Source organism: Apis cerana, linkage group LG6 (assembly GCF_029169275.1).
Source record: "Apis cerana isolate GH-2021 linkage group LG6, AcerK_1.0, whole genome shotgun sequence".
Lineage (NCBI taxonomy): Eukaryota > Metazoa > Arthropoda > Insecta > Hymenoptera > Apidae > Apis > Apis cerana.
In genome coordinates, this window is record NC_083857.1 from 2,040,001 (window position 1) to 2,066,418 (window position 26,418).

A 26,418-nucleotide genomic window follows, 5' to 3' on the forward strand; every position below is an offset into this window, starting at 1 on the left:
CGTGTACATATATGTGTATTTATATGTACTTGTATGTAGATGTGTGTGTGCGCGTGTGTGTATGTTCCTATCATCACATACGTAAACGACACATAACACTTTTTTTTTTTTTTTTAAATAATCCCCTTCCCGGAGCGTCTTCATATTTATCTTTTTTTTTTTTTTTTTTTCAATAGATCCTCTCGTCCATCCTCTAAGACTAATTTTTACGTTGTCTAAAGTGTTTTCGCAGCCCATCCTCTCGAGAAATTCACCCGTTTTCAGCCCCAAAAGAAGATCGGTATCACCCTCAACGTCCGGATCTGAATATCTTTCGCCGTATTTTTCCCCGCCAATTTTTCCATTCTTGAAAAACGTCCCGATATTGTTTCTTTTCTTTCCTAGACATTTTTGCTTTTTCTCTCCGCCTCGTTTCGTTCGCAGCTCAAACGTCAGTTTTTTTTCGAGTTTTAACCTTTTTAAATTTATCATCGTCCATTTTCGTCATCTCCAAAGTCAACAATCCCTTTCACACACGATAGGATAGGAAAACGCCCCCTATCGAAATTCGTCGACGAAGCGAGCACTAGTGCACTCGACGATTGTAACATACATTTCTTTCCCTCCATCTTTTTTCCTATTTCAATTCTCTCCCCCCCCCTTTTTTCACTTTCGTCAATTGACTCCCCTCGATTACGCGCCCTCTTCGTATTTCCTTTCAATTATTTCCCTCCCCCCTCCCCCTTATCGATAGTCTATCTTCCGGTGTAATTTCTTTTTCCACTTTTCCTCGATTTTTTCCTGAAAAAAATTGTGATCGGATCTCGCCGCCGAACGATGAAATCGCCGCAATTCTTCTCACCAATGTAAATTGCCTTTGCAAATTGTCACGCAGCCTCTCACGCACCCACACGCACACACGTACTCGTACTCACATGACACTGTGCTTATATATATATGTATGTACGAAGTTGTCGATTATTACATATACAGTTGTGTACGTATGCGATAATGCGGTAAAAAGAAAAGAAAAAAAAAAAAAAGAAAAAAAAACGGATCTATCATGTATAATCGTACGTAGAGCTTATTATATCACGTGTGCTCGTGATCTCTGAAGCTTTTGGAAATTTCTTTGTCGATATTACACAGTTTATTATTAAAGTATTTGTTATAAAGTGAAAAATTGTTTGAACTTAATTACAAATGTTTGTACGATATATATATATATATATGTAGATTTGTAGCAGCAGGTAATACGTGATTGGACTGCGGAAATTTATGAAAAGTGATTGCTTTCGTATATTGTTACTCGTATAAGAGGAAGAGTAGAAGATTATCTCATTTTGGTTACATATATTTTATATATACTTCTACTTCGTATCATGCGTTTTTTAAACTTTTCATTAAATATTCACAGTCCGATCATCACTGAAAGATGATCTCAAAAGCAAAACTTGATACCTTTTCCTTGATTCTCGCGGAAAAATTAATTTGAAATTGATAACTTTTCATCATTACATTACAGTTTCAGAAATATTAATAATTCTTTTTTCTCCTTTTCCAAGATACCAGATGAAAAATAGATTTATCAAGTTTTACTGATCATCGAACGGCGAACGGAAGAAATTTCCTCGACAAGCTTCGAGAGATCGTACCCTGTTTCTCAGGGTGTATAACAGCAGGAGAATAATTCCGACAATAACCGGACGAATAATAGCAGCGGCTGTACGGAATGTACAGGTGTAATTCTATAGTGGTCTCTCGGTGTTCCCTGTGTTTTGTATATTTGCAATTCTTATAAAAAACGATGAGGTAGTACTGTCATACGTATCGTCATTTGGCAGAACATTGTACGGACGTGATCCCGCCCGTGATTTGGTGTCTTCTACATCAGAAGATAAGATCAAAAAAAAAAAAAAAAAAAAAGAAAAAATATAAAGAAACGTAAAAAGAACACATGCAACGCGAACAAGATAATACAAGGAAAGAACGAGACAACGAAAACGGAAACGAAACAAAATAATTTCCATTTACTAATATATATATATATATATCCTAGGTCGCGTACAACCGTTTAAATACTAAATAATCATCTATTAACTATTGTCTTTGATAATCTTAACGGTAGGCGTATCGTTGTGAGATAAAACTCTCGTTATAAACTTTGATTTTTTTTTTCTTCTCTGTAACGTAATAACAAATAAACAAAAGAAAAGGAGTGAGGGAGGAGGGGAGGAGAAGAGGAGAGAAACAGGAAGGGAAGAAACAATGAGGGGAGGGGGAGAAATACAATAATAATAATAATAATAATTCTATAACAAAGAAAACAGCTGGAGTTTTGAAAGTTTCGTGGGAGGGGAAGGAGAGCAGGTGGGGGTGCTGAGGGAGGGAAAAAGGAGCAAAAGAGAGAGATAAAAGTCTGTAATAAACGCGATAAAATACTGCAACAAGTAATATCGTGGTGCCATCCTGACTAGGAGCTACCTATATATCTATCTATAGGTAAATTGTATTAATAATAAACTATTGCATTGATCACATCCTATACAACCGGTATCTAATTATTCCCTATGCTCTCTTGCTCTGTCCTGGTTCTATTGGTAGTCTATTTTTTCCATATTAAATATCCCTTATTATTATTATATATCCTCGATCTATTGCTCCGGACAAAAGTCCGCTATTTAAACAATGTAAACAGGTAACAAAGTGGTAGTGATTGTTCGTGTGATGTTTTTTTTTTCAACGCGTCAACGTTTTTTTTTTCCCTTTTTTCTTTTTTTTTTTTTTTCCTTAAAGATCTTTCCAAGCGAATGCGAAGCATCTTTTCATTTATATAATCAGGTAAATGTATAAACATACTTGCTAAAAAACTTGTATCCCGTATTATTATTTTACTTAGATACGCGTGGAACGTACTTTTCCCCGTTCGATTCGAGGAAACTCTTGTTCGTGTTTTCTTCCCCCCCCCCCCTCCCCTCTATTTAAATAATAAACGAGGAACAAGAGTTGCCCGGATCACAGGGATCCGTTCTTCAGTGAGGTATAAAAAAACGGCGTCCTTACAAAAGAAAAGATCAGTTCTTCTCTTAACGATTATTGCTTGTTCTCTCGTGTACGAGGCTGTGTCTTCGAACCGCATTCACCAAGAAGAATCTACACACGTGGCTTACGATATATGTATTATTACATATGGTAACTCGATAGCTTTATGTCCGTTCTTTATAATTGTAGCTATAATAATCTCATAAATTCTTTATAAAATATTGTTGTTGTACATCAATACAAAAGAAAAAAAAAAGAACAAAAAGAAAAAAAAATATATATATATATAAAGTGGAAAAGATGGGCATGCTTTTAACCGTGTTTCGGCATTTAATAATGCGAAATAACGTGTCACACTCTCTCTTTCAAGATATCCTGTGCAAGGATAATCGTGTGTATCGTCTTGTGTGTGTCTGTGTGTGTGTGTGTGTGTGTGTGTGTCTTGATGCGTCTTGTGTTCGAGAGATGCGTAAAAAAAAAAAAAAAAGTAACGAAAATTCGATCGATTAAACTCGATCGCGATCCTGAATAATAGATAGAAAAATGCGTTCGATTCTGATTTAAGATCATATTTCCTTGTTTTTTTTTTTTTTTTTTTGGCACTAACGTGAACGTAAATGTTAAAAATAGTTTTGATATCACCCGTTCTTGTCTTGTCTTGACCCTAGGCTCTCGACATCAACATCAATAATAGTACCAGTTTTATCTATTCGCGGTAGAGAATCAGGTAAAGTATCAATATATAACAGCGTTTCAATGCGTGTGATGCGGCAGCAGTTCGATAATAATTATTCCTTAATAATCCATCGGTAACAGGTTCGTAACTATCGTAATAAAGTAAGGTAGCGGCAGTAAAGGTAGACGCTTTTAAATTCATTTAAAACTATTTCTCGCAACAACGCTTGCACCGTTTCATTAATGTGCTCGGTATATATATATATATGTATACTTATATATATTCCGTTCGTACATCTCCTCGAAACGATCCTGATCGTTCTTTGGCGAGGAGTCGTCGAGAAATATGGTGAAGAAATATATATATATATGTATATATAAAACCATAAAGTCAAAGGACACAAAAAAAAAAAAAAAAGAAAAAAGAACCGAGAACTATTCGGCTTATTGTAAATACGATTCACCTGAGATATGCGTCTTTTCTATTTTTTTTTTTCCTCTCCTTCCTTGTAAACTCGCTTATTCTCTCTTCTGGCGTCGTGAATCTGAATCTTTCAGCGTTGTTTTCTTTTTCTTTTCTTTTCTTTCTTTTTTTTTTTATTCGCGATCTACTTCGATCTTTCGATCTTTCGATCTTCTTCGTCTCTAACTTCCCTTATTTTTCTCGCGCTTCGAAAAAAAGTGTTTCTTCTTCCTCTTCCTTCTTTTCTTTTTTTTTATAGTAGTGTAATAATAACTCTTACTCGACGTTGCACTTTCATTGACTAGTTTTGTGGTTATTCAGCGTACTTCGCGAGCATGTCCGAGGCGACGAGTTTACATCCTCCCGATCCCAACCTCCAACATTTCTCCTCCTCCAGTATCTTCGTATCTTAGCTAAGCTCAGGACGTCGACGTTTTTCCAAACCTTGCTTCCATTCGTTCTCCTCTTCCCTTATCTTCCATCCCCCCTCCCCCCATTTCGTCATCACTTCCCGTTTCCCACGTTTAATCTCTTCCTCACTCGTGATCCGATCACCGGGACTAATTCTTCTAATTTCGCGGTCAACCGCCCTCTGTCGCATCCGAGTCCTCCGCGAAGACTTTTTTTTCTTTTTTTCCCTTAAACTTTTCCCCCAAAAGAAGCACAGAGAACACGCGACTCGCGTCGTGCGACCAACAAGAACACCCTTAAACATCTATACGAGAGAACGAGAAAAATCTCATTAAAAATCTCCGAGCTGATCGAGTGATCGCGTGCAAATTTTTCCTACTTTCCCCCAGCTTCGGCATCCTGATCCCCTCCGTATCCCCGTGAAATTAACACGAGGGATCACGGGAGGAAGGATGAATTCGCAGACGGGTCGCGGTGTAATTACTATCAAGATCACACCGAGACGAGGCACAGCGGGTCGCATTGGATCGTTTCCTTTGTCGACTTTCTCGGGCAAAGGCTGGGCTGTACGTGGGTACAGCGCAACGCTGTCAATCGCAGTTCACGGAGGGAACGGCCGCTCGGATGTTTCGCGGGACGGGGGTGGCGTTGACCGGCGTCGGCCAGGAGAGAAGGCGGGCAAACCTTCGCCCTGGCTGCTTCCTCGTTCCAGCCTCTTCTTTCCAGTAACCAAGCGCCGCTCGTGCGTACCTCGAGCGGCGCACGGGCCGTCTCCCGTGGCGTTGCGGCGGGCAACACGATGGCGACGGCCGCGATGGGAACGGCGACGATAACGACAGCGATGACGAGGACGCCGTTACTGCGGCACCGTGTCCGACATCGAATGGTTCGACTGTTGGAAGGCCTTCAGATTCAGCTCGGCTTTGTGCTCGCGCGCGATGTGCCGTCTCACCGTGTTGTTCCGCGTGAACGTCCGTTGACAGAACGGGCACGGCACCCTGATGCCTTGGTGGCGTTGCCGTATGTGGGCGCGCAGGTTTGTCTCGTAGCCGTACAGTTTCTCGCAGTCCGGACACTTGAGTTTCTTGCCTGAAATCATGGGGATATATTTATTTCGATCTTATAAACGAGGTTAACGATGAATGAATAACATCAGTTTAAGTTGTAATTAATCGTATAGGGGTATTTATTGGAATAATTATTCGATTGTCGGTTTCCAATAATCGAAATTGATTTAAGTTTCTGTTTTAACATTTAACATATACGAATCAAATTCAATATTATTGAATTTCACTATTCAATATCACTGATGACCAATTGATTTAACAGAAAAAAATTTTTAATGATGGAAAACAAATAATTAATAAAATAATAATTGGAATCACTGTTCAGATAATTTCAATATTATGATTTTTTAATAAAAATAAATTTGAAAATTTATTTAAAAATAGATCTATAATAATATAAACTGTTAAAGTTGAAATTATAATAATAATTATTATTACTATATTATGAGATGAAATTAAATTATCAGCCTAATATGAATTTGATTCTTGAAATATAAATATAAATCATGTAGAAATTTTAATAATTAAATTTATTAAATTATTAATCTTAATAAAAGTAATATACTTCAAAATTGAATCTTGAATTCAATGCACTATTTTGCCATATTAAAATTTAAATAAAATTGATTTTACATTCTGAAATTTCTAAATGTGAATGATCTAATGGAGGATAAAAATTTAATCATTCAAGTGATGATTGATTAAATTTAAATAATATTATTCGTTTTGAAATTAATCTTTCTAGAATAATGTAGAAAATTAAGAAAATTATTCTATTTAATGAAATTATTGATCCTATTGATGAGATTGAATTTCAACGGTAGTATGAATCTGGATAATCCGAATAACATCGAGGTACAGATATTAAACCTAAGAAATGTTGAGGGAAAAATGTAAAATTTACACCGATAAATATTATAATAAATTGAATTTTTAATCACTTCGATAAATGATGTTAATAGTTACTTAACTCGTTATTAATATCTTAATATCAAACTGTGATGTAAAAAATTATATTTAATTTGAGATAAGTGCTTGGAAAATTGTTATGAAGCAATTTCAATAATAAATTCTAAAAAAGTAGATACGTGTAATTGTTCTAAATAGAAAAACGATTGTTTTAAGCTTCGCTCGGAGGGAATTCTTGTAATTTCCGGTTTATTCTGGCTGTCTAATTTAATACATTTGCATATAAAATAATAGCCGAAGCATTTTTCTTAGAAAATTTTTTTTATACAAATATTTGGCTCGAATTCTTCCCTTAATTATCTTATTACCTCTTATTAAAAAATAATAATTTTTTTTTATTTATCAATATGAATAATTGAATCGTCAATTCAACTCACGAAATTCATCACAAATTCATGATTTAATAATACATATGTATACATTTAAATAATTACAAAAGTTACATTCTTTAATAGTGAATAATTTAAAAGAAAAATTTAAATGTATTAAAGAAAAATTAAAGATCTTGAAAATAATTTATCGACAAATTTCCAAGCTTGATTTATTCAAGAAACGAAGTCAAAAATACGAATCACCATTCTGAATTTTTTTTTTTTTTAATCAACAATCTTTTATACGAATACTTAAATTTCACAGAACCGTCGACTCGATGAACAATTTAAACGTCCGAGCAAAGAGAAAAAGAAAGTTTCCCTCCCATCCCAAATGCCTATAAGGGGTTTACGCGTGCGATCATCTCGATAATGGAGCGCGTGCACGCGTCTAGTAGCACGCGGATCGTTCCTCTTTTTCGGTGGATAGCGGGTTAAAAATAGAGTTGGGCCATCCTAGAAAAAGTAAACGGGGCCGTGGGGCTCGATTTCGTGCAGCTGACTACGAAATTCACGAAGGATCGCCGCCCGAAGACAAAGGCGGGCCGAACAGGCCGCGCGAAACTGGCGGAGGGAGAAAAATACGGGCGCCGAGGACGGAAGCCATGGTGTTCGAAGGAAGGGCGAATGGACGTTTGATTGATAGAAAGGAGGAGGGCGTAAGAGGAAGAAGAAGAACGAACTTAACCCCTGGCCAAGTTTGTCTTTTGGATTATCCTATTACTCTAACCGTGTTTTTCTAGAATTTTTTTCGACTCACAAAAATCTGCAGTTTCGAAAAATTTTTCTTTCCATTCGAATAACCATACTCGAATAACTCTCATTACAATCGACAATCGGTCAACGTTGCATCAACTCCTTATATGAAATATTAGCATTGCTCTTTGATTTTTGAAATCTCCGTTAACGACATTGACAAGCTTTTTATCTTTTACGAATCGAGCACACGATATTGAAACTATCGAAGAATTTAGAATGGAAAAAATTATAGATGAAAGAAAAGGGAGGGGGAGGGAAGGGCAAGAGAAAAGAGATGAAGGGGAAATCAGAAGCAGGTAGAGGAGCCCGCGGGGTAGGTACGCCCCTGAGCACGCAGGGACGAAGAAAACGCCGGTGTTTAGGAAGAGAGAACGATCACTTCCGCGAAAGGCCACGCCATCTGCTTTGCCTGGAAATTTTCGAATTTCGCATGTATCGACGATTATTACGGGACATCCTCGTCTCAGCCTCCCTCCAAAAATTCATAGGGCAGTTAACCTGATGGCGAGCTTGTGTCAGGTTTTTGTTGCTTAGGCAACTGATTAAATTGTATAGAATTTGGATTTATTGGATTAGGGGTAAGAGCAGTTGACAGGTCTCTTCGAATTCTTCCCTGTAAAATGATTTCACAAATTTATTTTTTTTGTCATTTTATGCACCAAGATTGAATATATACAAATACGAAAATATTACATTCTGTGTGTAAAATTTTGAATGAAAATTTGAATGGAAGAAATTTATTAAAATAATAATAATTATTGATTTGAATGTTAGATAAATTATATCGTCGATATCGATACAAAAAAATAACTTGCGTTAATAACTTTACCTTAGATTATAATATTATATGATAAATATTCAAAACAATATTTAAAGAGTATAAATCATTGTTTCGATTCAATTTTTCTATTCGTAAAATTTTAATTCCAATTTGCATTTTAAATTACCCATATAATTTAACAATAAGAATCCTTTGGTTGAATAAGCATTGTTCAGAATGAAATTTGCCGTTGCATTGAATATTTAATCACTCTATCACTCGGCGTTTCAAGAAACTAAAACATTGGAAAAAAAAGAGCGTATCAAGCGATCGTTTCTACGAAATGAAAATGCGATTAGGTTGAAATAGATCCGAAGGCTGTAATAACCGATTGCACGTTGGAACGAAGACATGCAAGGAATGCAGAAGAACATCCTTTCTATCCCTGATACTGTAATTTTCTGGAAAAAAATTATTTTGAGCGTGCTCGAATACACACGCGTGTAGCAAAATTCGCAGAAGGTGACCCTGACACGTGCTTGCAGAATAATAATAAATACCGTAACGCCGTTGATATAAATGCCGTCTTTAACGATGCACACTAATAAATAATCATTTTTTCGTAATCGAGGCCTCGTTAAATTAATTATAAGCTCTTTCTAGCGCGACAATGCAGTCTCTCTTTTACTCGAAATATACTTTCCGCGATATTAAACAATTATTTATTTCAATATTTATATCACATTTAGGGTTAAATCAATTTTTAATTATCTCTCATGGATAATAAAATGCAATTTTCTTTAAATTATTATTGAATAGTAGACAATATTAAATTTTGAATATTTGGAAAATCACAATAAAGCGATCCATCCCAAGATCTTTTTAATCTCGCTTCCACGTCACTCGAGGAATCGAAAAGACTTTTTGAAAATCGAAAGACTTTTACACGAAAAAAAATTCGACTTTTGATTAATCAAACGAGACTTGGCAATCTATTTGGATCCCCTACTTGGAGGGAGAAAATGGAAAAATTCGGTTACGAAAACGCAGCAATGTTCAAGGTCTTACCCACCTGACCCTTTTCCTCCCTTTTCAGCTGAATGGATCGAAGAAAACGGATAACAGAAGGAGAAAGCCTCGACACAGCCCTACCACAACTCGCGACGGCTTGATCGATGGACCACGCAGTTGGATATCGCACGTCAATCTTATCGTCGGAATTTTTATCCTTGGCGCATCTGTTTTCGCACGTGTGTATCGGTATGGATGGATCCGTGCATCGAGTTATGCAATATTGACGAGTTTGACGACACGCAAATGTATTTGTTATTTAAATTTTTTTTTTAAATATCACTCTTTTATTTTTTTATTTTTTAAAGTGCCTCGTTAAGATATAAATGAATAGAATTAGGTTACAGATTAAGATGTTTGTAATTTTTTAATTGAGATTACTTGTTATCGTTTTATTTATTTATTTTTTTTTTCGGCGATATTGACGTTCTCGTGTCAATATGTAAAGTAAATTTCTTAAAAGCATACGTGTTCGACAGTAATTATAATCGATTTTGTAATGTTAAATTTTACTTAACCGCACATTCGTTCTTAATTTTCGAGAAATTTATGAAAGATATAAACGATACATTTTATTACTTTTCTTATGGAACCATAACTATTTTATTTTTATCGTTGTCGCAAATTAACGGAATTATATTGTTTGTTACCCTAAACTGTAATAAGGATCAAAAAAAAATTATAAATAAATAAACTGCAATAATATTTTTCTTTATTTCTGTCTCTTTTTAATTTTGCTTCGTGGTTCAATGCAAAGTTCTAAGTAGTAAATAAGATCTCAAACATCTCGAGCTAATAGAAAAAACACACTTATATTCAAAAAAAAAAGAAAAAAAGAACAAGTAATAAATTTTTAAAAAAGATAAATATAGAATTCAGACTTGGGAATCAGATTTTGAATAAATCTGATTCGATAACGAATGCATAAAACTTATCAGAAACATCGCGCAATTTACGACTCATAAAAACATCTTTTCGTTACGCATCGTGTGTTTTCAAAAAACACTTTGCAATTTGGAAAATGTGTCTAACAATCGAAGATAAAATCTGAAATCAAAAGTTGGACATTAATTATCGAAAAAATTGATCAGTTAAAATTTATGTAAAATAACTCGAATAACATAATAATTGGTAATTATATATAACAGCGTTAAAAATATCCATCTCCGTTCCAAAACAAGATCTCACGATCTTTCTCTTCAACGTCTAAACGTTCGAGCATCGATGACATAACTCTTTCAAAAGCCAAAATAAAGAGGCGCTTTCCGCGAGAACACGTGCGGGCGCGGATAAAAAGAGTCTCCGGTTGGTCTCGTGGGAAATCTACAAATCTCTGGCGAGCCGAGGTTGATCGAGGGAGAAACCCGATGGAATACATCGAAAAACGGAACGGCCGCGTTCCTCCACGCGGAGACTCAGCGGATCGTAGGGAGAGAAGAAGAAGTTCAAAGGATGGTCGGGGCGTGGATCGGTCAGTCCTTGACACATTTCGTACGATGGCGCCAAATTGGTCGTCGTCGACTGGGCGGCAGCTCTTTGGCTGATCGTTTCGAGCGAAACGAGGATGCCAAGAAACGGATATAAAGTAACTGCGGAGGAATCGTTTTTATCGAGATAAATGGAAAATATATAGCAACGTATATGTATATATATATATAGGATAACGAGGATAGAGTTATGTTATCGAACGAGATAAATATTAAAGTATTTATATATGGTATTTTCCTTAAGCAAAATAGTATAGAGCTATTATCAGAGTAAAAGAATAGATCAGAATTGATAAGAATGCATTTATAATGTCACTTACGCAATCTCCTCTTCGTGTTTTCATAGAAAACGTATCATTTAATCGATATCGAATCGACATATTCACCGTATTTAACGAACGATAGCACGATGGATAGCGACGAGAGAAGAAAATTTTATCTTTAACAAGAAAAAGGAAAAGGAAAATCAATGTCAGGCAACGTGCGTGAAATGAAAGGAGGATCCTTCTCTCTTTCTCCCTCGGGAAAGAAGAAAGCCAAGTCGCTAGCGCCGCCTTCGTTGCAAGGGATGCCAACCCTCCTGTGTAGCCCTCCTGTGTCGGAGAGACCAAGAGAAAACCATAACCCGCACAACGGTCCACTTTCGAGACCTCGATGAATCGGAATATAACTATCGAGTTCTCTCCCTCCTGGCCCGACCACTTCCGTGGTGACATGATTTCTCGCCTCGTGTTTTGACTCTTCACTCTCGGTTTCACGGGCGAAGCTTAAAGACGAGCTGTCGACCGTTCCTTCAATTATTTACGATGATCGAGAATTTCGATAAGTAAGGGATGTTTAATTTCGATCATTCGTTATGGAAATTGTCTAGCGGTTAAAATTTGGAAAATATTTGGAATTGATGGTAATTATATCTATATGTATTTTGAACAATGAGATAACGTTAATTCGATGATATAATTTTATGGATTTCAGAAGATCGTGTGATCAGATATCATATGATGAAAAGTTTGTTATCAGATGTTTTAAGATTCGTGTAACGATGAATAAGTAAAGGTTAAAAGATGTATGAAATACTTCGTTTTAATTATTTTAAAAATTTTAATAATAAAAAAAGATAGAATAATAGAAAATTGTCGAAAACGAAGATGTGTATTTGATAATATTATATTTGGAATAAAAATTAGTTTCTAAATTTTTTAATTAAATTTCAATTTTTTTTTTCAATAAAATTCACTTCAATAAGAATCAAAATTGTATCTTTAATGAGATAAAAATAAAGAAAATCAATATGATGAACGATATAAATATAATTATAACTAAAATCATTTCCAAGTTATGTGAATTAAATAAGTTATTAAACGTGTGCCAATACAATGCTAATCATTCTTATACAACGTAATAATAGCGACAAATAACTTTTTTCGAAAACAAGATTGCGTTTCACCGAAATGTTTCATTGACAATTTTCGCTAAGATTAGATTACTCGTAAGTTAATTTTTTTAATATTTACCTTTGCAATATTATTGATTTAAAATTCTGTCTCTACATTACAAATAGTTTTATATTTTCTTATGAAAAAAAATAATGAAATTAAAATTTAGTCATCAATTTAGTTAAAGATTATTTTATTAAAATAATTTAAAGCTCTATTTAAATTGTTAAATTCAAATCGTTCATTTAAAATTCTCCAAAATGAATTACATACTTGAAAAAACATTAGTAAATATCTCGAAAACAAATAATCTTTTCAGTTCTTTATGAATTGAAATATTAATAAAATATTTTTTTCATGCGTACTTCACAAAATGAGGGCATAGAATATTCCAGTAATTACGAGTATAACTTATATCGATAACCAAAATCACGCAATAAAATAAACGATAATTTATTGAACATCCCCTCCTGCTATGTCCGTGCATCACGATAAAAGCTTCAGAAAAATTCATTGGTCTGTTCTTTTCTACTGCAATCACGTATTGCTCGTCCAAAAGAGATAGACAAAGAAAGAAGAAGGAAAGAAGAATATGGGTTGCGGTGCGAGGCACGAACTCGTCAAAGGCTAACCTCTCTCCCGCGGAGCACACAGCGCGGCGCATATATACGTGCACGCGCTTGGCCCTTTCCACGTAGTTGTGCACACAAACGAGCGGATAGCACGCAAACCTTGTGCGTTCACGAACTTTTGGCGGCACGTGCACTCACACAAAGCCGATTCAGAGGCTGACACACGCGCACTGGCCTCTGTCCGTGCACGCACGCATCGGTTTATTGATTGGTGCGTGCTGTGGTAGGCTCGGCTCTACAAATTTCGGCGCCCCGCTATATACACGCCTGGTATATCCAAGTGCAATTTGATCCGAGCTCTAATGTAATAATAATTTATTAATTTAATAGATTGAAAGATGAATATAGACAAGAAATTTTACAATTTTACATTAAATATGAGCCACGTAAAAATTATAGATACTGATTCATTTCATTGATCATTTGAATTTGAAAAAGTTAAATTTTTATTTATTATTTATAATTTATGATATTTTTGACGTTAAACTTGTTTTCGTTATGCGAGAAAATTCAAAAGATCAGAGATAGCAAATTAAATTTTGTTTGAATGAAAACTTAAAGAAAAGATAGTCTAAATATCTTATGATTTAAATTTTCAATAAAATTCATTAATTTATTTTTATTTATTTTATTTTAAACATTTATTCAGTTTTTAAAGAAACAAATAGATTCAAGATCAATAAAATAGATAAACATACTAATCAAACGTATTCGAATTGAATAACATGCTTAATCAAAGCTCCACAAAAATATGCAGTTAAAAGTCAAATCGTTCCGCAAACGAATTACCGACAGACAACACAAGAAGTCGTTGAAGTCGCACCAAAATTAATCATCAACCGTTGTAAAGGTGAAAAAAAAGAACGGTAACTAAATGACACTGTAAACATGGCAAACGATAAAAGTAAAAATAGAAAGAAAACTAAGATGAAAAAAAAGGGTAGGGTAAACTGAGCGACGAGCACAAATCATAATAACGATGATATTCCGTTGGGGATCGAAATTGTGTCAGTTCGTCGCTATCAAATTCAACCACGTGTAGACATATATTATGTAGTAATTAATAAATTCACTTGGATTTCTCGCAAAATGAGAGCCGATAACGCGGCATTCTGTTACAGATAATTCTCGAGCTACTCGTATATCTCTTCCTCCCCACTCTTTGCTAGCGATCGCATGAAATACGTCGAATTCGACCGACATTGCGGAATCGCGGGCGCTGCAGTAAATTTGCACCCACGCCTGGCTGTCGCCCAATTCCATCCAATGACTACCCTCACCACGCAACCCAAAAATATACGCAAGCGTAGAGCATGCGAGTAGCTGGCGCTATCTAATGGCTACAACTTGAAACCCGCGCAATCGTACACGCATCGAATTCGCGCACGTTGCGCGAATCCGTGACATTTATACCTTTTTTGGCGCATGATGTGATTACAAGAGTAAACACGAACCGTTTGTTTCTAAATAAACTGAATTTTATAATTTATAAAGTAATTTTTATTAATTGATTACTTTATTTTTTATATATGTGATTAATCAAATTGATCTTATTTACAATCAAATATTTTTATAATATAAATGTCGATGGTATAATATTTTCAAATACGATACTTAACTTTTGCAAAGATATTTAGTTATTAAAAAATTTCAATAAAATTTTATTCATCGATCATATGAATTATATTATTATTCTATATTTATTTATGTATAAATTCAAATCAAAGATCAAGAACATAAAAAAGATAGATACGGCAAAGTAAAGGACGCTAAGGAAGGTAATAGAGAAAGAACAGAAATAAGGATAGAGGATTATTTCAACGAAGATAGGGTTACTCATTGTGCGTAGAAGGGTAGCGCCAGGTTAGCGTGGCAACCCGTTGTTTTATTTCTATTTGTCAGAACGAGAAGCATAGTAATAAAGCTCGCAGAAGGGTCGAGACGTATCATGCTCGTTTTGTCATAATCGTCTTAGTTGGCGAATAACAAAAATTAAAGCTGTTCCTCATAGAATTGTAGTTTTGCTGAAATAAATGTTTGCTCGGAAAACAATATTGAAATTTAGATTTAAATTTCGATAGTGGCTAATTTAAAATTATGAAAAAAGTAATGAATGATAAAGATATATAAATGTATATAAATTATCTATTATATAAAAAAATATAAAAATCGAGATGCATATTTATCGATATTTATATACATAAAGCTCTCAAATAGCTTATCAACTAATTCTATATTATATCGATACTTCAATCTTAAAAACCAATTTTGTTGTTCAATACAAAGATTGTAATAATATTGTGAAATAAGATCTACATAATCGATACCTTAAAGACTTTGATATGACATGAATTATACTTTCAATACTTCTATCAACTTTAAAAAGCTATTATTTAATCTCTTTAATCAATAAATTTAATCAATATATTACCATCACAATACCATACCTTTTAATTAATATGAATTTACTTTTATTTTCATTTATTTCACGCCTAGAAATTTTAACTATGAAATATCACCTAACCTCAAATATGCAACATTGCATATCACTACTATATCCATCCAATTCGCTAAAAAGAAGGCGTGAGTTGCGTGTCATATTTGTCGAATTTACTAGCGTGGTTCGTGTTATAGGCCCTCTAACGGTGTTATCATGAAATATTTCGTGACCTGAATTTCGGCATTGCACGAAATCCGCTCACTCTATCAGCACTAGTTTAATGGTTAATCCGTGAAAGTGCGTTACGTGAGTGTGCTCGAAACACACAATACATGCAACATGATCGCGTATGTGAATAAAAGAAAGGAAAAAAAATAAATCAACGGATCGTTTGATTGTTCTTAATCGCAGGTAAGAAATGACCAACTAAAAGAATGCACGTTATCATCAACCAATCGAATGATTACGTATATCTTATTTCTTATTACGATTCCGTGATGTGATAGCTAATAGGTACAATCATTGCAATCTGTGTGATAACATGTCTTATTTGCAATTTGATTCGTTTATAAATAGTTTGAGTTCGTTTAAAATCTTCGTTTGACAACATCATTTTTGATCGATGTATCTATAATATATAATTTTTTTTTCTAACTATTAAGATATTAAGATTCTTAAGATATTGCTATTGAATTAAATTCTTAGGTTATAGGATAATTACGAAAATTAACTTTGAATATTTTTTTCGATAAAAAAATTCAGTTCATTAAAAAAATTAGTTAGAAATTGATTGTTTGAAAATCTTTATAAAATTTAAAAAAGAAAAATTATAAATTGAAATACAAAGGATTGATAATTCGTATTATATATAACTAAATGTGTAACTATAAAATTTATCTGAATATTCATTCATGAAATATGAACGAAATAATTCAATTCGTCTAATGTTTAAGTATTTTATAATCTTTTTGTTTTTATTCTTGATCGTTTTTTAAAGAAATAATCTTTTTCTCGAGTGATTCGATTATTTCTAAATAATCGTGAAGATCACTTTAATTCAGATTACTATGATTTTCCTCTATGTTCTGTCGATCAATACAATTCCTGGGGATGCCTGTCACGTTAGATTTCGGACGTACTTCTGACAAAGTCAACATGCTCGTTCGATGATGATATCTCGATCAAATTTAACAAGAATTATTTGAAAAAAATAGGAAAAACTACACGAGTAACAATTGTATTATAACAATTAAATTGATTCTAAATTAATTTCACATTTTAAAAATATTTATTTTACAAGATAAAAATATTATTAATACGAGACATATGATACAAATATTAATAGGAAATGAACATTCAAAAATTCAAGAAGATCGAAGCGGAAAGTTTTCACAAATCTGTGAAAGATTAGACGGTTTCAAGAAGTTATGAAAGTAGGAGCGGATCAAACAAATCTTTTCTCGTCCAACGATAATTTGCAGCATGAGAGTCAACCAAACTTTTCTAACAGTTTCTAAAACACATCAGGAGCTCTTTGGCCATGACACACATAGAGAACCAGCCTTTCGCATCCTCTCTTGAAAAAACATCCAACGGTCTATACCCATAATTCATTCAAAGCCTCTTGCGTTCTATCTTCCGCAAGAATTCAGCCTTTTTCTCGTATCTTTACTAAAAGAAACAGAATTCGCTATTTCATAGAAAAACGATTAGCAAGTATTTTTTTTTTTTTTTTTTTTTTTGCTCTTGACTCGATTTATATTATTTCTCGGATTTACGCATTAATAACTCAGGAAAATTTCATTTTACTCTTCGTTGAACAAGTAGGCGAGAAATTTTGTTCGATAATTTGATATTGTGTAATTACGTTCTTGGTTGCTTTCGTAAGTGGAAAAGTTTAAATTTTCTATTGTGAATATCATTTAAATAACTAAAATATCAGTAGCGAATATTTAAGTTTTATTATTAAATTGAAGGCCTCGTTTATCAAGCTCCTTTTTTTAATTTCATAAATTATTTTTTATGTAACTAATTTTATTCAAATAAAATAAAATCTCATCGTGATCACTCGCATGTAAAATATAACGAGAATTAAAAACTATTTGAAATATTATTTTACGAATTATTCAAATATCGAATAAAGAAAAGTTAAGAAAAATTCTCGACAAGCCAATAATAAGATTATTTATAATCTTGTTCAAACCTATACATGAATATCTAATTTATAAGTTGGAAAAAATATTTTCTAGCAATAGAATCTCATTAATTCATCAATCAAAATGTCATGCGCCAAGCGATAATTTCGCAATTTTATTGCATTGTGCAATGATTCCCAGTTAGTTGAACATATTAAACCTGATTTCGAGACACGTTGCGAGAACCGAGGAGAACTTAATCATTTCTAAGAATTCGTGGCCTGAATCGGGTTGCGTTAGATTTTTGAACCCAATTCGATTCGAGCATACTTACACCAAGCACGATATATGTCGACGAAATGAGAAGTTGAAAAAAATAACAAATGAACGCTAACGAATCGTAAAATATGATTTAGAAATTCACATTTTTAACCCCCTCTCCGGGCCGTCGAGTCGAAATCGTGGTATCGCGCGAATATAAGAAACAAGGTAGACGCTTACGTGAAATTTTTAATACATTTTTAATACGTCAAAACCGGGTTTTAATCGAACGATTAAAAACCGATAAGATATTTTGAATTCGAAATCTGAAAATATGTAATGAGGATGAACGATCTTAAGCAATGATAACTTTAGTCAGATTTTATCATATCTATTTATTCAAAGGAATTTATATGTGAAATATATATGGGATTTTTATAATAAATTTTTTCTTTCCTAAAATGAATTTATTTCATTATCGTTTTGATTTTATTGACAGTTAATTAATTTGTTACATTTGACGTGTTTCGTAGAATATAATAAGAGATATGATAATTTTCTTTCATCGTCATTCTCAATAGGAGGAGTTCAAAACACTAACTATTTATTATTATTTTGTAGTTCCTAAATAGAACCAGGTGCAAACACATTGTGTTCACTAAATTCATCCTCTTACGTACGCATCCTTTAAAACTAAAATCGTAACTACGTAGAAAATCCGTTCGTCAAAGGAAAATTATTCAAATCATTGAACACAGTTTGAATTTAATTTGGAATAAAAATATCAAAAATTGGTAAATAAAATTGTCTAATTTTAAAGATAGCCTTGTTGAGTTGCCTACACTACTCCATGACTAAAACTATTCTATTTCTATTCCGGAATCTATCAAATATTTCAATCTTTTTATTTTTAAATATTAAAGTTTTATCTTTTAGCTAATAATAGGTAACTTAAAAAAAACTGGAAACCAGCAAAAATAAATTTATCAAGTTTTTCTTTTTATAATCTTTACAGGATATTAATATGAATCATGCGATCACTTTTTTCGATTCTAGATATCAAAACAAACACAAAAATTAATATACAAAAATTTCCTCTAAAGCAATTTTCAATTATAACTCGATAAATCTTATCTTTGTTGTATTAATTTGTTTGTTTTAACTTTTACAATCTCCAAATACTCTTCCAAGAATATGTTAACATTTCACTGGAAAAGACCACCAGCATCACACGAATATTAAAGTGACAAACGGACGGATTCCGCATATAGAATTAATAGTAGGAGACAACGAATTAATGTTTGAAGAAGACACACGAGACGGAGGAAGCGTACTCGTGGAAATGGTTTGCGCTCGTGCACGTCCGAATGAAATTTTTACGAGGCACGTGCGCCAAATTGCACTCGACTTCGAGGTGGAAGGAAATAGAAAAGAAGGATAGAAGACACGGTTGTGGTGCATCGATTTGAACAGACGCGGCGGGAACAGTTTCTGCCTTGTTTATCTATAATTCAACGTTCAACGGCGTGGAGAGTCCTTTGGAACAAAGGACACGCGTGTCTTTCGTGCGGTAACGAAAGAAAAACACGATGATGACGAAAAAAGATCTTGTATTTGTTGCGTTGAGATAGGTTAAAATATTCATTTTTATAGAAAATTATTATATTGTTTCGTGAAAATAATACTTTCATTCCTCCTTATATCTTATTGATTGCCAATTTCTAAAGATAATTCTTAAGATAAAAATTCGTATACGCGATTCTGTACATAACTGGCATATTCTGTATAACTGGTTCTTCTAATGCTTGGTGAAAGATTGAAACGACATGGTATTAGATAGTTCATGGCCTGGAAAGACCGAGCCCGTAAAATGAAGGACGCGTAGAACGGTCGAAAAACGGTCAAGAGAAAGTCGCCGCGTTCTTAGAAGAAAGAATTATTGTGGAACGATGTAATAACAGTCACGCACATTTTAATAACCCTGTAATTATCACGCCAACATCGAATCTTGAAACAAAAGAACAAAAAAGAAAAAAAAAACTATTATCTATAAATCATCGAGAAAACACGACATTTTATCATACAAATCTCGAACAGTTAAAAATACCGCGAATAATTTATTTTAAAAATTATTCGAACAATTATTCCTTACAATTTTTAATCCAATAATTCTCCAATTCTATAAAACGTCACGAATCATTTATCTCAAGAATTATTCGAGCATTATTTTGCGCTAAACGATTAAATGCGAAGAAAACAGAGAGCGCAAGAATTTTTAATAAAATAATTCCGCAATAATTCCATATCTAGAGGTTAGAAAAGAAGAAAATATGAAGTCTATGAAAAAAAAAAATGAACCGTTCCGCGATAAAAATCTCGTACAGGCTCGAATCGTTTGCCGAGAAGAAATCGAGCGTATCGAGAACTTCAAACAAAAAACTAACTCCTAACGACAAAGTTAAACCCAGAGATAACTGTACATTTAATAGAATGTCTCAACAATCCCATGACCGGTTGCTTCCATTCTACTACTCATCCGTGCCGCGACAATTCTACCGAACGTCGATTAGACGCTTAGTTTCGTTCCGTTCCTTCTGAGTCCGCCCGTTACGAAACGAACGAAAAACACCTTTCTCTTTTCTGCTCTCCCTCTTTTCCCTCCTCTCGCTTGCTCTTTCCCTCTCGCACGGACACGGGCGAGCGAGCTCGGCCTCCCTTTCTCTTCGTGTCGTCTTTTCTCGTGCACGCGATTGCTCGAGCACGATTAATGTCAATAACCGTTGCATTAGTTGACGGTTCGCTTCTTTCTTTACCGTACGGTTCATTCTTCACCGTATTAGCCTATCTAAAAATGGTTAAAGCGTGATCCGCGACATTCGACGATCCTGGAGCTCCGTGGTCGCTTGTGTGCGAGATGTGTCCGCCACCCTACACCATCCATCCACTACCCCGTTTTTCGTATCGTGGCGTCACACGCCCGGTGATTTGCTCGCCGGAGCAAAAGATGTTCCCAATGGCTGCACCGTGTCGCCTGCATCCTCTTTGTAACGCTTTGTTCACACCGTGAAGGCAACCGGTGTCATTCTAAGGTGAGAGCGTGTGTCGATCTCCCTTGGATTCAGCCGAGCTTTTCGGATACCCGTTAAATACTCCTCGTCTAACGTTCTTGTCGCCTCTGTGGCCGTTGCTCTGCTCTTTGCATGCTAGAGTCTCTGATATAGAGACTCGACTATATATATATATATATATATATATGTTTGAGATAAAAAAAAATATTATTGGTAGAGATGTTGAGAAAGAATATGAAATGAGCGAAATTTCGAGGACGAGTGGCGTGGTATAGTTGTGATGAGAGCACGCGTCGATACGACATCGGAACACGCCATAAGCTCGGCTGACGTCGCGGTGACATTTAAGAGCGAGTCGACTGTCGAGTTTCTGAAAATAATTTTTCAACCTTCTAGCAAGTATCTACTACGAGGGGGCAGCGAAGATTCGATCGAGCGGATTACCTTTGGAACTGAAAGCTTTTTCGTTATTTTAGAAACGTTATTGTGGAAGGAGAGATTTTTAAAGTTTCGGATGTCTTTTTTTTTTTTTAAACAAATGAAAACGAACGATAAAGAAGAATTATTTGGAAGATTGATTATAACCGTTTTCTTTTATTCCGTTCGTTGATATTTATTCGACAATTAGAAAAATAAAAATCTTATCATACTTTGCATTCTCGAAAAGAGGAATTAAAATAGAATTTAAATTCTCTTCTTACACTTTAGATTTTTATTGAAAAAAATATTAGGAAATATGAAACGATAAAAAGACTAAAATAGTAAAGAATAAAGAATAATAAAATTTTCTGTTATGTCTTAATAAAGAAACCGAGTTACGAGTCGTAAATTAAATTTTAAGATTGAGATTGCATTCTGTTCACCTTGTTGCTCGAACCATCATTCAAATTATCTTGTGAAAGATAGAATGATGAGGCATTGGAAGGGATCATCGAGAGGCACGACGTTGCAACATCAAGAAAGCTTCCCGTGCATTTTGTAACATTAGATCTAGAAGGTTTTGCCTTCTGGCCACGCACTGGCCCATATATTATTGGAAGGTTTCGTCAATCTCGTTAAAATTATCATTCATTTCAAATAAGTCGTAACAAATAACGAAAATGTGGCAAGAGGTGATACTTTTATCCCCTTCGAATAATAATCGTTAATAACGTTAGTCAGTAAATTAATTCGTTAACAGTTCAATGGAATTTCTAACTTTGTAAACTGGAGGGAAATATTTTTATACGCGCGAGAGATTCGCGTAATCGTTTATATGCGTGTATTCATCACGTTGGCGGTGAATCGAAACACGTGGTACGTTTACGGAAAGTCTGGTAAGCTTCTGTAATCGACGACGTTTAAAAGAATGGCTTAAACTGTTACGTTATCGATTTGTTACAGAGAATCAATGTTATATATATGATAATTTTAAATCGATGATGTGGTTAATTTTTTAATATCGTTATTAAACACGTCGATTTGTAATACGATTATTTTATCAAAATATAAAACAAAACATGTTTAAAATTTACCTTCTTTTAAATTTAGAATATTAATGTGTTAGAAGATGTTTTTTTATTTAATTTTTTAATTTTAATTTCAATATCAAATATCAAATTTACGAATGGATACATAGATAGCAATAGAACTTTAAATATTTTGAAGATAGGAATAAAATCGGACTCACCATGGGGGGTGGAGACAGTGCCAGCCTTCTTCATTTTCGTATTCCACATAGCGGGATTAGTGGGTGCAGGGCTGAGATCAGGAGTCGGTGGATGAGCAAGCGGCAAACGCACCATGGGGGGTCCAATTTGTCCTCCAGGCTGCATGTGATCCGAATTCGAACCATAATGACCACTATCGAACCCCCTTCCCCCGGTGTATACTTCGCCTGACAATCTTTCTGCCAGTTTTTCCGCCCTCTCCCGGTCGGTCATTGCCACTGGTTCTTGCTTTATTCGTAGATCTGCGCAAATGTATGCAATTATGAATGTAAAACAATATAAATTGTTATAATTGATATCTTTGAGTTCAAGATATTTCACTTTTTGATGTTAAATTGTTGTCATTGTCAACTTTGAACAATTTTTCCAAAAAAAACTGACAAAATTTAAGAAATAGAATTTGAAAATAAAGATATAATTTCAAATGAATGTAAAATAATATAAAATATACAATTGACTTCAGTTATTTAGTTATTTTACTTTTTGATATTCCACATTAAATTGTTGTTACCATCAACTTTGAACAAAACTTCAAATCCAAAGGAAAAAAGAAACTGAAGAAAATTTAAGGAATAGAATTTGAAAATAAAATTCCAAACAAATGTAAAATATAAAATATAAAATACATAATTGGTATCTTTGAGTTCAAAATATTTTACTTTTTAATTCCATTAAATTGTTGTTATTGTCAAGTTTGAACAAAACTTCAAATCCAAAGAAAAAAAAACTGACAAAATTTAAGAAATAGAATTTGAAAATAAAATATAATTTCAAACGAATGTAAAATAATATAAAATATACAATTGACTTCAAGTTATTTTACTTTTTGATATTCCACATTAAATTGTTACCATCAACTTTGAACAAAACTTCAAATCCAAAGAAAAAGAGAAACTGAAGAAAATTTAAGGAATAGAATTTGAAAATAAAGTTATAATTTCAGCAAAAGAAGCTAGCACAGTTTATTTGATTGTTTGTAGAGAAAAATGTGTGAGAGGGAAGATATAATAATTATTTTAAAAATGATTTACCTTCAGCTACGCTTTCCTTGAGATCGCAATTGCTGCGTTCCTCGGACCTCGCTCGTTCCAATTCCTGTTCCAATTCCGTGGGTGTGTGCGGTGCGGTGTGGGGATGCGCGGGTGTTTCTGTAGGGTGGATGAACGGCTGGTAAAAGTGGTTCTCCAGAAGAAGCGGATGTGGCGCTGATGCGGGCCGGAAGGCAGTGCCGTCGCGCAACACACTCGCCCTTCCCAGCGTATCGACGTCGCTGGGCGATCTAAAAATATCCCCAAAAAACGTTCGATATCGTATCAAACTCTACTTAAGAAACTCCAGGAAATAACAAGGGAAAAATAATTTAGTCAATTCTCTTCCACCGTCTCAATTCGGAAATGTCAAATTCGATTATAAAGAAATGTAACGAAACAAGGAATCTATCCGTAAACGTGACATCATTTTAACATCATCACCGTATAAATTACTTAGCGTATATAATATATTATACACACGAAAAATACTAAGTCACAGGAGGCTACATTACAATATTTCTTAACCGAGGATTCTTTCGCAACATCCTATTTTGGTATAACATCCTATCTATTACGCTTGATCAAAGGGTGAAGCCTAAAGCTAAAATTAATCGCAGATAATGATGGAATGTCGATGACTCTCGACTTCTCGATTCTTTAACGTGGAATTAGACGCGTTTTGCGATCGTCTATTCGCCACAGTTGAACGTACGGCTGTAAAAGGGCTTACCTCATCAGCCTTTTCGGCAAGGTTTCGTAATAGTGAGAGGTGGCGGAGTAGAGGTTGGGCACGGGGTAAGCGGGGGCAGGAGACGGTGCTGGTGTACGGGCCCTCTTTATGGTGTTTCTCACCATGGTTGCTTCACCCGCTTCACCCATGTCGCTCACCTCGCCGACTCCTCCGCCAACGTCATCAACAACTCCACCACCCACGTTACCGCTCACGGTACCACTGACGTTCCCGCTTCCGTTGTCACCGCTGCCGCTGCTCGCACCACCGCTTCCGCCGCCACCATCCCCGGTGTCCGTGGACGAGTTATTGTTCTCAGCGGCGTGCCTCTGCGCCACTGCCAGCTTCTCGTGCTCGATGGACAGACCCTTTACCTGGAAAAGGATCGACCTGTGATTCGAGCAGATTTGGAGAATGTGGAGAAGACGAATGTAAATATACGTTTAGTATTGCGATTGTTTCGATTTTGGTGTAAATAAACGTATTATTTTCATTAATAGAATTCATCTAAGAACTGAATAATCTTACGTCTTTGTTTCGAATAATTTTTATTGTGATAATTTTTATTCAATTTTTAATTTCAATTTTTATTAGATATAAAGTAAATTAAATTGTGGAAGGGATTAAGAATTGATTTAGAAATTTTATATTCGATAAAAATATTTTGAGGCGAAGAAATATTAACAAAGAAAACACGCGGTGTTGGTAAAACAAATGAAATATTACGTTATGGAAATTCTTTAAAAGAATTCAATCAGAAAGTATACAACTTAGATTTCTAAATTTCTAAATGCAATAAACATTTTATCTTTAATATCATGTATATTATCATCTAGCGTCAAAAGAGTGATCTTGCTTAAAAAGAAAAAAGATAATCAAAATCTCTTTAAAAATAAAGCAATGTTAAAACAAAGAATGTTACCACGTTCTTTCAAAGGGAGCAATGACACAGCTTCGCGTCGACGTTCCAAGAACAGGAACTTCTGTTCATTAATTGCGGCCAAAAATAAAAAATAAAGTGAAAAAATAAAAAAAAAAGGACGTTCCCCGAAAGAATGCAAAGTACGCGCCCGCGTTCGAGACACGTGACTGCTATTTAGGGCAATTATTTCAAAAGAGATGAAATAAGTCGCATACTTGAAGGCATTCGGCTGCTTTGAGGAAAGAGCTGAGGGATTCCTGGGACACGTGTACCTCTCCACGGTACATGAATTCGAGAAGGGACGCCATATTGTGGGCACTCGTTCCGTCGAGAATAACGATCAGTCCCGCGGGAGAAGGAGGCATTCCTTCGAAGAGCTCTTGAAAGTGTTTGCTGCATGCTGCGAGAATTAACCTGTGCGCCTTGAACGTTACTCCTGAAACACACGCAATAATAAAGATTTGTTAATACACGAGAAACACGGTGTCCTTCGAGCATTCGTGTAAGCTGCTTCCAAGACTACGATTCGTTTTGCTTCTCACGAACATTCGTTTCGTGCAATAGATCTTTCCTTCATCTTTTTATTCCTATCGTTCGAATTCCGTTCGATCGATCCTTTCGAATTTTTCCTTAAACAACTTGGAAATAATTTTCGAATAACAATTGTCGTTCGTCATTTTCAAATCAGGTCGAAAATTAGACGTGTCAACAACGAGATAATAAGAACCACGTGGACAACAAAAGCTGAATATTTTTTACCCTGGGGTTGGATTAACCGTGTTTTCCGAGAATTACTCGAATTTGTTTCGTCTATTCTGATCTCCTCATCTCTCTCCCTCTTTTTTTCTCACGGCTTTCATGTCATATCCGAGGCAAGGACCGCGGGAATTTTGGCGTGCAAAGGAAGTGGTGACTGTCGAACCCTTTTTTACCACTCGCTCTCCATTTCCCTCCACGAACGGACATAAAGGAGCCGAGGAGCAACGCCAGCTTGACGCCG

At 34.7% G+C, this 26,418-nt stretch overlaps 1 protein-coding gene across 3 annotated transcripts in view; it reads right to left on the reverse strand.

Moving 5' to 3' along the window:
• LOC107993478 (zinc finger protein chinmo) overlaps window positions 1-26,418 on the reverse strand; it is a 59,644-nt gene that overhangs the window by 8,876 nt on the left and 24,350 nt on the right. For 2 of the 3 annotated variants that reach the window (XM_017049896.3, XM_017049899.3), the window contains exons 3-7: window positions 25,634-25,854; window positions 24,497-24,870; window positions 23,767-24,014; window positions 22,696-22,977; window positions 1-5,659 (exon numbers count right to left, since the gene is read on the reverse strand). The exon at window positions 1-5,659 is cut by the window's left edge and continues 8,876 nt beyond it. In XM_017049896.3, coding sequence (XP_016905385.2) covers window positions 5,427-5,659; window positions 22,696-22,977; window positions 23,767-24,014; window positions 24,497-24,870; window positions 25,634-25,854 — 1,358 coding nt within the window. In that variant the 3' untranslated portion in view covers window positions 1-5,426. Of the gene's footprint in view, window positions 5,660-13,734; window positions 21,397-22,695; window positions 22,978-23,766; window positions 24,015-24,496; window positions 24,871-25,633; window positions 25,855-26,418 lie in introns of those variants that run through there. The other variant, XM_062075965.1, reaches the window with a different exon arrangement.